This window comes from Astyanax mexicanus, chromosome 12 (genome assembly GCF_023375975.1).
Source record: "Astyanax mexicanus isolate ESR-SI-001 chromosome 12, AstMex3_surface, whole genome shotgun sequence".
NCBI classification, from domain to species: Eukaryota; Metazoa; Chordata; class Actinopteri; order Characiformes; family Acestrorhamphidae; genus Astyanax; species Astyanax mexicanus.
The window spans coordinates 30257126-30270995 of NC_064419.1; the positions used below are offsets into that span (position 1 = coordinate 30257126).

At 37.5% G+C, this 13870-nt stretch overlaps 1 protein-coding gene across 2 annotated transcripts in view; it reads right to left on the bottom strand.

The window, feature by feature from the left end:
• kcnip3a (Kv channel interacting protein 3a, calsenilin) overlaps positions 1-13870 on the bottom strand; it is an 80116-nt gene that overhangs the window by 39799 nt on the left and 26447 nt on the right. Inside the window, exon 2 of one of the 2 annotated variants that reach the window (XM_007229357.3) lies at positions 8243-8417. In XM_007229357.3, coding sequence (XP_007229419.3) covers positions 8243-8417 — 175 coding nt within the window. Of the gene's footprint in view, positions 1-8237; positions 8418-13870 lie in introns of both variants that reach the window. The other variant, XM_049485964.1, reaches the window with a different exon arrangement.

Below are 13870 nucleotides of genomic sequence, written 5' to 3' on the forward strand. Positions count from 1 at the left end.
TTCCTCGCCTACACATTAGTAGTTCCTCTCCTACAGATTTTAGTAGTTCTTTTTCTACATATTTTAGAAGTTCCTCTCCTACACATGTCAGTCGTTCCTTTCTCACGCAGTTCAGAAGTTCTTCTCTTACACATTTTACGGGTTCATATTTAACACATCTAAGTACTCCCTACCCTTTCATCCTTGGGTTCTATCCTACACCTTTTATTAGTTCATTTCTAACACAATTTATTACTTCCAACCCTAAACATGTCAGTGGTTCATATCCTGTAAATTTCAACAGTTACTGTCCATTTCAGTTTTTATGCTAGACATTATATATTTCCCCTTTAGTGCATCTCAGTTGTTCCTTTGCTACACATTTCAATAGTCTTAGCCTATACATTCCAGTGGGTTCTATCTTACGCATTTCATTAGATTTAATATATGCATTTCAGTAAACCCTATCCTATTAATTTCAGTCTTTTTATATATTTCTTATTCTCATTTTATTAGTTCTTATATAAATGTCAGTGGTTCAGATGCTATGGATTTTAGTAGTTTCTGTGCTAAACATTTCAGTATTTCCTCTCTATACATTTCAGAGGTTACTATCAAACACACATTCTTTATACACGATCAGAACATACATACTTAAAGTGTTTATAAAATGAGGTACAATACAGGGCCAATCGTTTAAGAACATATTGCCACATAAAACAAATTATGAGCATCTCTGGAACATAAAATTGCTCAATAAAGTGGACCTCAACAAGAAAAATATCAAGAATGTTCATACTTGAAAAATATCAAGTAAAGAATGTTCACATCCTATAAACTCTAGATGGCGCCATTTTTCTTCTCCCATAAAGAGAGGAACCTACTTTTCTCCTCATCTTCATACAGCCAACCAAAGAAAAAAAATACTAATATGTGTGCACTTTAACAGCACATCAACAAATAGAAAGATATGCATTTTTTGTATTCAAAACAATATTATGCATCAAGATTCCAAGAATCCCTTACTATCCCTTGGATAGTGGGTCAGTCTTGTTATATATGCAGTATATTTACACATGCTCACTTCACTTCATGTTTGTGGATATCCCAACTAATGAATGCCTGGAGCTACTTGAAATTGTATGCACTGCTGACACAATTGTTTAAACCATATCTGTATATATAAGACACACACAAGCGCGCGCGCACACACACACACACACAAATACAAATACATATAATAAACACACAGAGCTCTGGAAAAAAAAGACGACAGCTTAAAAATTATGAGTTTCTTTGATTTTTGCCAAATTGAAAACCTCTGGAATATAATCAAGAGGAAGATGGATGACCACAAGCCATCAAACCAAGCTGAACTGCTTGAATTTTTGCACCAGGAGTGAAATAAATTTATCCAAAAGCAGTGTGTAAGACTGGTGGAGGAGAACATGCCAAGATGCATGAATACTGTGATTAAAAAACAGGGTTATTTCACCAAATATTGATTTCTAAAATCTTAAAATTGAAGAATTTATGAATATGAACTTGTTTTCTTTGCATTATTTGAGGTCTGAAAGCTCTGCGTCTTTTTTGTTATTTTAGCCATTTCTCGTTTTCTGCAATAAATGCTCTAAATGACAATATTTTGGGAATTTGGGAGAAATGTTGTCCGTAGTTTACAATGTTAATTTAACAATGTTAATTTTACTCAAACATATACCTATAAATAGCAAAATCAGAAAAACTAGTTCAGAAACCAAAGTGGTCTCTTTTTTCCAGAGGTGTATATATAAAGACAGAGAGCGAGAGAGAGAGAATTAAGTTATGATGGGCAAATCAAAAAAACTGCTTAGCGTCAGTAACACTCGCCTGCTTTGAGCTGCCTTTCCTTATAATTTTAGACTCCTGTTACACGTCTCAGCCTCTTTCCGGTGGGCGATGACTGTGAACAAGTGACATCATGTTTAGCAGATGGCACTGGCTAATGGGGACTAATGGCATTCACAATCCAAAAACAAGCAGGCAGGTGTAGCCTTCTGAAGGCTGATCAGTTTTCAGTAGATGTTTCTGCGGAAACTATAATGTAATTAAATGAGTTTGGAATGACCACTGGTTGCAGAAAGCAAAAAATGCTTCTTAGACTTTTTAAAGCACTCCCACCACCATGTTTAACAGATGAGGTGGTAATATGCCTTGAATCTTGGGAAAAGGGCCTGGGAAAATGATCTGCAGAAACATTGAAATTGAAACTTTCTCCTGAAAAAGAGAACAGTTGTAAAAAAGAAAAGGACATCTGTATTAAATGCTGTAGTTAGATTTAGTTGTTAAGATTGTCTTTTTCTGTATTAATTCCTGTTTTGAATGGAAATACAACAAATAAAATATTCTCTCTGATGTCTGCACAGCACTGTTCAAGCCAAGAACCATTTGGGGAATTTTGTTTCTAGGAGTGACAAACTGATATGTTTTTACAATACAGTGAATGTAGAAATGTACTGTATGTATGGAAAAACTATTTAAAATCAGTAATTAGAACTGGTAATGAAAAAAAAAAAACAGTTTGATATGAATATAATAACCTCGGGCCTAACTCATTTGTTTTTCATTTGCTGTTTCCATTATTTTGCCCATCACTGTACAAACACAGCTGATGCAGATGATGCAGATAATCCAAAATTACACAACTCTGAGCGGCTTCACTTCACTTGCACGCATTTGGTGTGCTTGCACAACTGTGGCTGTTTGTCCCTGAATAACACTCGCCCAAATAAATTCATGAAATCATAAAGCCATAACTGTGTGTGTGTGTGTGTGTTTGTTTGTTTGTTGTGTGCAGTTTCTTCATTGTGAGCTTTGACTGTGTGCCATCTGTGCTGTTGTTTTTTTTCCCTGAACTCAGTGAGCATGGCATCTTTACACAGGGGGAAAAGCCAACCAACCGAGCAGCTTCACAAAGAAGCAGAGTACAGGGGGTGGTGAGGGGCTTGTTACTGGTTGGGGGTGGACCAGGTAGAAGAAATTATTGTGTCCTAGAGCCATTGCCATTATCATAATAACCACCAACTAGCCAACTGGACTGCTTATACACAACACATAGTTGGTTTAGTTTACAGCACCATAGCAAGTGAAGGCTACTTGTAGTCCAGTGGTAGCACTAAATGCTGGAGCAGTATTAGCATTAGACGCAAAGCACGCTAAGCGCTAACTCTTTTGCGTTCAGAGGTGAATATATCAGCCTGTAGCCTGCAGCTTGCACTTGTAACCCCAGCTTGCACTGTTGAAGCAGTATTAGCATTAGCTGCTAACCACACTAAGCGCTAGGTCTTTCGCCATTCAGAGGTGAGTATTTTTACTTTGTTTACTTAACTTAGCTTAGCTAAGCGGTGAGAACTGCTAAATTAAAAGGGAAACATGTCAACAGCCCTGTTTCTCACCAGTGTCTCATAATGCGCCTTATAATCCAGTGCCACTTATATATGAAAATAGACCAGAAAATAGACATTTATTAACACTGCCCCTGTATTTTGGTGCACCTTATAGTGCAACAATTCTCAGATTGCAGCTTGAGGTTCCACTGGATTATTATGAAACATTTTTAAAGCAACTATGTGCAAAACTCAGTCTGTTTAAATCGTTTTCTGTGTTTGCTGACTTGTGTGAGGTACATTTAGTATTGGTTATGTCATCCAAAAGCAGGAGATGTAAAAGTCACAGAAGAGAGTCTAAAATGGGTAAAATCTAACACTAGCCTGACTGGGGAAAGTGGAAGGATTAACAGGGTGCCAGGCTAAAAGCTAACCCAGCCAATCAGTACCTATACAGTATACAACATTGAGAGGACTCCAGGTGAACAACAACACTATCTGGAAGAAGAAATATATACAAAAAAATAGTTACATCATGTGCTAAGATATGCTAGGCTAATTTATGCTATGTGGATCTTGTAGTGATGCCACAAAGCTCATAATCAGAGCTCGTTATTTTTTCTGTATTAGGAAAATTGGCACACTCTTTTTTGAGGTAAATAACAGGATGGTAAAATAGACTTGAATCTCAGCATTTTTACGGTAAACAAATTTATATTCATACTATTTTTACATTAAATAACAAATAAAATATTAAAATACTCAAATACTCCTAAATGTAATAAACTGTAATTAAATACTCAAAAATGTATTACATGTATTCTCTTCTATGGCAAGGTACACAGAAAAAAACTTGCCGTGTGTAAAAGAGACAGTTGTCAACTAACATTAGTGTTAGCTAAGCTGCTTATTTTTTTCACTAGCTTTAGTCATGACTAATGAAAAGTAATAGAAAAATACTGGGCTGAAAATGATGTATGTAGTTAAATTACACAATGAGTGTAATGTTAATATATTAAATGTGTTTCTCTAGCTTTTTTAGGTGCATGTTTCAGTTAGGTGGCTATGTGCTAGCTAGGCTAGTCACGATAACTGTGTGTGAATACGCTAACAGCAGTATACTATAATCTATACCAGACTCAGTCCACTGATCTTTCTAAAACCATTTTACCTCAAATGCCACCAATACCTCTGATCTACAGCCGGAGGAAACGTATGCTGAGGCGGAGTAAATCAATAACACTGACCAGGGGTCACGTCCAGAGGGAGCCACAACGTCTTAAAACTCACGGCTAGTCTCATTACCTATAGACGGGTTGTCAGAAGAGTTTCAGGGTGGAAGATTTATGGTAATTACTTGCATCGACAAGCAGAGTCTTTCATCACAGATTTTCCAATGGAATGTTTAGAATGTATTAAAAGCTGGTTTGCTATACTATTAGAAATTAAAGCTCTTTAAAAAAGGTTCTCTCTAAAGCTGTACTAAACAGATTTAAATCTAGCCCTGCTGTTAATAGCCAGGAATGAGGATTAAGTTCACTAAAGATGTCATTTTGGTAAGTAACATAAATGAAAGTAGGCTATTCACAGCTTTTTCTCAACTTTTCCGTCAGGTAAAATGATATCAGGTTCGCAGTATCTAACACTGACTCTTCACAACTACTCAAGAAAGCTTTCATCCATTCCTCAAAGCCTTCAAAGTCTCGCTCCAGCACACACTCACAAACTCTCAATGATTTTTTCCCGTGGTGTCAGAACCCAGCGATCATACAGTGGATTATGCCTGAAGTACTGCAACTCGTCTGTCAGTATCTGCACAATCAGTGACAGCCTTGCACTGCTCTGATCTAATCTTTGCTCTGATCACAGGCTGAGTGATCTACGACGAGCCCTACAGAGGCCTCAAGGTTTACCTTTAATCCCGCTATTCTGCTTCACTAATTAAACCCAGCAAAATAGGCAAAGCAGAACAATCCATTCTTCACTTCCTTTATGCTCACAACTCTTTAAAAGCAGTCAATAGAACTTGGAGCTCAGCTCTAGTTATCCTTTGCTTTCTACCCCGAATGGGCAATTTCCTCAGTTAACCTAACTGTCTGCTGGCTTCCTAAAACTGTTATGATGTACTTTGAGTCGGATTCCCAGACAGGAATTAGGCCTTGCCTTAGGCCGTTTTCACACATGTAGTTTCTGTCTCTGGTCTGTATCAGTTGATGAGTTACTTGAAGCATTTCCCCTTGGTTTGGTCAGTGTTGTGCCAGTTCACAGCTTTTCTGAACTAGTTCAAGTTCAGTTCATACATGCTCAAAGTGAACAGTTCACATTCAAAGTTCACAATTTTAATTCTGAACTAGTTTATTTTTTTTAATTGCAGCGCTTTTCTCCAGCCATTGGTCTCTCCCCCCCTCTCTCTCTCTCTCTCTCTCTCTCTCTCTCTCTCTCTCTTTCTCTCGCCCTCGCGCTCTCGTCGTTGGTGTCTCTCACTCTCTCTCTCTCTCCCTCACACTCCACGCTCTCTTGCCAACGTTCATTTACAGGCATGTCTGCCGTTCGTGACACATACAGTTGTGGTCAAAAGTTTACATACACTTGTAAAAAAACATAATGTTATGGCTGTCTTGAGTTTTCAATAAGTTCTACAACTCTTATTTTTCTGTGATAGAGTGATCGGAACACATACATGTTTGTCACAAAAAACAGTCATAAAATTTGGTTCTTTCATAAATTTATTATGGGTCTGCTGAAAATGTCACCAAATCTGCTGGGTCAAAAATATACATACAGCAACATTAGTATTTGGTTACATGTCCCTTGGCCATTTTCACGGCAACTAGGCGCTTTTGGTAGCCATCCACAAGCTCCTGGCAAGCTTCAGGTCGAATGTTTGACCACTCTTCTTGACAGAATTGGTGCAGTTCAGCTAAATGTGATGGTTTTCTTGCATGAACCCGTTTCTTTAGCACTGTCCACATGTTCTCAATGGGGTTTAAGTCAGGACTTTGGGAAGGCCATTCTAAAACCTTAATTCTAGCCTGGTTTAGCCATTCCTTTACCACTTTTGATGTGTGTTTTGGGTCATTGTCTTGTTGGAACACCCAACTGCGCCCAAGACCCAACCTTCGGGCTGATGGTTTTAAGTTTTCCTGCAGAATTTGGAGGTAATCCTCCTTCTTCATTATCCCATTTACTTTCTGCAAAGAACCAGTTCCACTGGCAGCAAAACATCCCCAGAGCATAATACTACCACCACCATGCTTGACAGTAGGCATGGTGTTCCTGGGATTAAAGGCCTCACCTTTTCTCCTCCAAACATATTGCTGGGTGTTGTGGCCAAACAGCTCAATTTTTGTTTCGTCTGACCAGAGAACTTTCCTCCAGAAGGTTTTATCTTTGTCCATGTGATCAGCAGCAAACTTCAGCCGAGTCTTAAGGTGCCTTTTCTGGAGCAAGGGCTTCTTTCTTGCACGGCAGCCTCTCAGTCCATGGCGATGTAAAACACGCTTGACTGTGGAGACTGACACCTGTGTTCCATCAGCTTCCAAATCCTTGCAGACCTGCTTCTTGGTGATTCTTGGTTGACTCTTGACCATCCTGACCAATCTCCTCTCGGCAGCATGTGATAGCTTGCGTTTTCTTCCTGATCGTGGCAGTGACACAACTGTTCCATGCACTTTATACTTGCGTATAATTGTCTGCACAGTTGCTCTTGGGACCTGTAGCTGCTTTGAAATGGCTCCAAGTGACTTCCCTGACTTGTTCAAGTCAATAATTTGCTTTTTCAGATCCACACTGAGTTCCTTTGACTTTCCCATTGTAGCTTTTGTAGCTGAGTCTAATCACTGGGTCAAATGAGCCCTATTTAAATGGGCTCATGAGAAGTCAACAGCTGTAGTCAATCAGAATCACTTACAAGAAGTGAAGAGGCCATGACATGAAGCTAATTTGATTGACACAACTCGCTACATCACCAAAATTGACAAATTTTGTTGCTGTATGTATATTTTTGACCCAGCAGATTTGGTGACATTTTCAGCAGACCCATAATAAATTTATGAAAGAACCAAATTTTATGACTGTTTTTTGTGACAAACATGTATGTGTTCCGATCACTCTATCACAGAAAAATAAGAGTTGTAGAACTTATTGAAAACTCAAGACAGCCATAACATTATGTTTTTTTACAAGTGTATGTAAACTTTTGACCACAACTGTAATGTGAACTAATTCACGTTCAAGTTTTTTATTAAAAATGTGTTGTGTACAGTTGGCTGTAATGATTATCTGGGTAATAAATCGAAGTTAAACAGCACCTGAACAGCCATTTAGCTGAAATATAGGAGTATATTTGATAGTTGGGTCAGCTCGAGACCAGATCGGGAGACCCAGTTGGGGATGAGGTGATTCAACACCTTGACCTCACGCACTTGTCACTGAATGCAATTAAATCCTTACAACAATGCTCAAAATCTAGTAGAAGGTCTTTTCTGGATAGTAAAGACAGATATTTATACCATTGATTTATGAGAAAAAATGACTATTTTTGTCCATATATTGTATGTATGTAAAACACATCTGTCAGTCATTAACAGATAAGGTAAATCAAAGTTAATTTAGATTTAAGCTATTCTGTAGAACTCAAATTACTTGATGTTCCCTTGTTTTATTTTTAGGCCCTTTCACAAAGAGACACAGTGTGAATGGCCCTTTGTTCTGTAGGTAAAATAGTACAATACAGTAATATTGATTTTTCCCCCCCCAATATTATATATAATATATCTATTCTCAGTCCCAACTCCAGGATTTACTGTCTATCTAGAGCTAAAATAAAAAAACAACAAAGTTTTTTAGCCAGCACCCTTCTGGCTGCTGTGGATCCCTCTCCCCATTCCACAGCTCACCCTGCTCTTTGGGTCCAGTACTGGCGATGATCCAGCGAACCAGGCAGCATCTCATGAGGGCTTTTCGGGTGAAACGGGGTCTCTGCCATTTCCCACTGGCCTTTTGCCTGCTGGGCACTGGTTCCACTCCGTTAGCATCTCCCAGCAGACTGCCGTCCACTACCTTACCATCCTCCTAGAGAGAGAGTGACAGAGAGAGATGCGTTTATTACTATTCTTTTTGTGTAAAATGTATATAATGCTGTTATCATGTAGAATACAATATGGACCACTCCTTGCTATAGTGTTGCTTAAAGGTTGCTATGCTGGTGCTTTAGCATCCAAGGTAGTTTCTAGTGCTGTTGCCAAGTGGTTTCTGGGTGGTTGCTATATAGTGTTGCTAGGTGGATGTTATGATATTCCAGGTGGTTGCTTTGGAGGCCTAGGGTCACGGTTTCAGCAAGGACAAGAGGGCAGATCAGGACAAAAAGGCAGGTACATTTTAAATTTTAACTCAAAACAAATCACAAATTAAAAATAAACACAAAACAAGAGAAACAAACTGACTGGACTAGAGCTAACTGACAAGAGACAAGAATCAAACAGGAATAATTAAATCAGGAATAATACAATAATAAGACTGAGAACAAACTGGGAGCAACCATTAACAGACATGTAAAACACACAAGACAAAGTAAGACTGAAACAAAGGAACTATATACACAGTGACAGACAAGAAACACCCGGAGAAGTTAACGAGAGGGCTGGGTTACAAATAAGACACAGCAGGAAACACTAATGACAGGGCGGGGCTAAGGCGGAGACAAGGGAGAAGACAGAAACAAAACAGAGCACTGACAAAGAGAGAGACCACAAAATGGACAAAGAGGACATAAGCATGACACCAAGGTACCTGCAATTATTAATGGTATATACCTTAAAAAAACTGGCTAAATAACTATAAAGCTTTGTAAACACTGATGCATATGTTTATTATTTTTATGTCATCGCTGTCCAATGAAAAACATGTATCTTCAATAGGAGTGTGACATATCATCTCGTATGCAACAATATCGCCAACATTTTCAAATATTGTGAACGATATTACACCCTGAAATATTGTCCCATATCACCAACCTCTAATTATCACTTTAGGGTTTTACTTTTTTGCTGTTTTTTTGCAAAAGAAAAATTCACACTGTTCTCATTTCCCTATATATATTTATTAGAGACAGATTATATCTGTCCATTATCATTTAGTTTACTTTAATCCTTGGAGTGCATTACTAGTATCATGACATTCTGGATTATTGACTTCTGCTACAAATCTGATAAAATTCTTGTATATTTTAATATCTCAATTAGTGGTGTGCCATATCATATCATATGCAATAATAACATTTAAATTTCATTTTGTTGCAGTAGTGTATTCTTGAAATAATGTTTTATTATTTAAGTTAATTCAGTGTTTTGTCATTTTGCCAAGAGTATCCTTATTATGAAAATACCATGAAATATTGTGATATTATTTTAGGGCCATATCACCCACCCGTAATCTCTAAAACAGCAACTTTAGAGGAGAGAGAAAAAACCTTCTAAACTTCCAATGGTTGTCAATGTAAAACGAGTGTATTTCAGGTCTTTTTTCTGTTGGTTTGTTCATCAAAACAATTTGGCACGGTCTAAGGGACAGTTTGTCTGTTTAAATTATGTACTAATATAAGATATAAGATACTTGTTTTTCATTTGAAAGCGACAATATACTCTCTATTTCCTTGTACATTTATATGTTTTCTTCAAATTGAGATTACTAATTGTAAGAAAATTTATAAAAAGACAAAAAAAAACTTGTGTGACAGGTTTATTGCTTTTGCAATGCACAAACAAAAATGATTAAATCAGAAAGATGTGAAAAATGAATGCTGCTGAGCTGATGTAAGTAGATTCCTACTTACGGTCAAACATAGGAAAAAGAAGAATCTAAAAAAGAACAGAGCGAGGACGCCTTGCACAGTCTCACCACACCAGCCACTAATGTTTTCCATTTTTCCATCTCTGCCTACAATGTAATATTAGCATTTCCTTCAGGCGGCTCATTTTTCATAAATGTTACAAGAAAAGAATAATACAACGTAATAAAATCTTAATGTGACAAAATGTTATGTTGCGTATAGCGACAAATACAGATCTCCAGAGCAGGCTGTCACCTTATACTCTCAGGGAGAAGATGACTGCGTTCTGCACCGGCCTGAGAGTCTAAAATTAGCCGGTGAATACAGAAAGAGATGGACCATGAAACACAGCGGCCGTCACACACAGTCTGCACCCCGCCACCGTGACATAACCACTTATGTCATGTCAATGACAGTCACTCACCGTGATCATTGCCCGTTACATAAGTCACGTCAAAATACTTACTGTAAAACAAGCAGAGGAATGAGCTTCAGTATAATTCATTTTATGAGTAATGATCTAAGAAAAAAACAGACTGATGTACGTTAATGATAGGAATATGTATTTTTCGTCTCCTGCACAGCTACAATAGCAACAAAATACTGAAAACAGATATTGTGTCCCACAATACCAAATGGACAGAAAAGGGGAAGAAACTTCCAATGAAAGTCATTTAGTTACATTTATAAAATCCATTCATTATGAAATTTGGACATTTGGAGTGTAAAGAGCGATGAGTAGGTGCAATGTACCAAATTGTAATGTAAATTTACAGCAACTAGCTGCAGTTTTGACAATATTTTACTGTTATTTTACAGTGCAGTACTGTATAACTTGCTCTTATGGCGTACAACACTCTGCCCAGGCAGTCAGACATAACATAAAATATAGTAAATAAATAAAAACAAGGGAAGGTGGCACTGGTGGGCAAAAGTGCACACTGATGATGAGTGAGGGTTAGGGAAGCCAATAGGAAAGATGTACATTGTGTATAATGTACTAGAAAATGTTGAAATGCACAAATACAAATAACTTGCCACATTTCTGTGACAGAGCAGCCCCAACAGTGATCCCAAAAGTGAGCCCCAAAATCTGGCTGTGTAAACCTTAACAGAAATGTTCTGTATTTGACTAAAACAGTACTTTTATTTCCATGTAAAATGACATCAATTTGTTAGCATTAACATTGTGTCAAAAAAAATGTAATGCTATAAATTCAAATGCATTAGAAATTTACATAAAAATACATTAGAAAAGTCTATTGAACATACAATACTGTGTAAATGGGTGCCATTTGCTAGCAGCAGTTAGTGATTTAACACTATAGTGTGATTGATATGTGTAATGTGTGGAAATCAGATCAAATCAGAACCAATAAGATGGAATCAGACAAGTGATTCATTAATAGCTGCAAATTCTCTGCTGCTAAAAAAAAACATGATCTGGCCAAAAATCAAACTTCTCACATTACCCCCACACAAAATATAGTCTGTCAGCCAAAACACATTGGGATCAGCTAGATATTATGTCAGGCTACAGTCGGAAGAAGACAGATTTATATTAAGCTACAGTCAGGAACCGGAGAAAATTTTGGAGCTAAATTCAACATCAGATCAAATATTGTTGGGCTACAAACTGGTTCAGACAAAACTTTGTGGAGCTACCATTAGAATCATACACTTTGAATGAGTTCAGTTAAAATGAGAAAAAGTGTTGTTCAGCAACTGTTGGGATTTGAGTGAATTTTATTTGGCTAGACATTTGTTAGGTTACAGTCAAGTACAAGTAAGGTCTAGTTTTTTTGGACTAGAGTTGAGGTCAGACAGAATCTGGTCAGGCCACTGTCAGAATAAAAACATCTATATAAGACATCTATATGAATTTATGTTAGACCAAAATTCGTCAAGCTGTAGACATTTTTGAACAGGTCAGATCAGTTTGAACTGGCATATCAAAAATGGAAGTGATAAAAAGAGGTGGGTACCTATTCACATATGTTTTAGTTCCGCCCAGTTATTGCCTCTTTATGGAATTAAGTAAAGAAAAAGCTTGAAAATATTCCACTGCACCATAAAGTGTGACTCATGGTTCTTTATACTTGGTCAAGGGGAAGACAAGGTCAATCTTGCATCATGTCAAATTTATCTAAGTAGTAAGTTATTGTTTATTGCATGGAAATGTATCCTAATTAAATGGCTTGAGGATAAAGCACCCACATTTAGTCTTTGGCATACCAAATTTTTTGAGCGCTTGTATGCCAGGATTAAAGGCAATGATGCACAATTTGCATGGACCTGGTCCCCTTTCCTTACCAGCCTCCCACATCATATACACAGTATTGTTGAATGCACTCAGATATGGCCATAGAATACTGGTCTATGAAATATATGTCTATATATGGCTTTAGTATTTCTGTTTTTCGCTAATATGTCAGTTTAGCTATCTCTTGTTTTCCTTTTCTTTTGTTATTGGTTTTCTGATTCTTTTGTGTATGTATTTTATTTGTAAAACTGAAAACTGCAAAACAAAAAAAAAATTAACTGGCATGTCAAAGTTTCAGACATGACTGAGGACACAGTCTAAGGTTTAAGTGCTGATGGAGACCAGGCTACTGGAGCCCTGGCGTATGAAAGGTGGATTTCAGCTTGGTGTGTAAAATGAGCAGCGAACGTTTTTTGGGGTAGAATTGGGTCAGAATACAGAACACTGCTGAATCATTCAGGATGTGCAGGAACGGATAGAGACAGAGAGAAATGACCACATTTAGAGGGAAAGGGCAGTGTCTGTTACAGCACAGGTAAGGAAAGAGAGAGAGAGAGAGAGAGAGAGAGACAGAGAGAGAGAATATGCATCTAAAGACACAAAAATACTGCATTGTTCTTCACTGGTTGTGTGGAGCTTGCTCGCTTTTGTAGTCTGTAAGTTATTATAATTAGGTAAATTATTTGATTGGTTATTGTTTTGGTTAATACCGTATTTTTACTGAGAGTCTCGGAAGGATTTAGACAAAGAGAAACAAGGAAAGAGAGAGACAAAGAGAGATTATGAGAACCAAGCAGTGAACTACAGCGTTTACTGCCCTATATTAACTGTAGTGGAGAAACTGTAGTGAACCGTTGATGATAACCGTTGGTTAGTAGAGCAGATCTTGTGGTATTCCACAGGGCTTTATTCTAGGACCAATAAAACTAAAGTTAATAATGATAAAACTGTAGTTCTGAGAGTGAAGGCCTGAAGTGTAGGCTAACATACAGGTTCTAACAGTAACCTAAACATCAACTAAACACTAACTGATGTAATGTTAGGAAAATTACAGGTGGAAACTTTATAGATTTCAGTCCTTAATATTTCAGTGCAAACAGATGTTTTTTTAAGGTCATCTAGTGTACCACCTTGGGATGCTTCGAGTACCACCAGTGGTACCGAGAACCATTGTGTTATATCATTGATCCATAACACTCCACACTGTTACACCACTGACCAGAAACTCAATACATGTTACACCACTGTTCTGTAACACACTCCACACTGTTACAACACTGTCCTGTAACACACTCCACACTGTTACACTACCAACCCATAACATACAAGGTAAGAGAGCTACAAGATAAGAGCATGTGATCAAAAGAACTCAAGAAAGAAAAAGAGCAAGAGGTTAGTGCCTTAAATGTCAAACCAAGCAGAAAGCGTCAATAA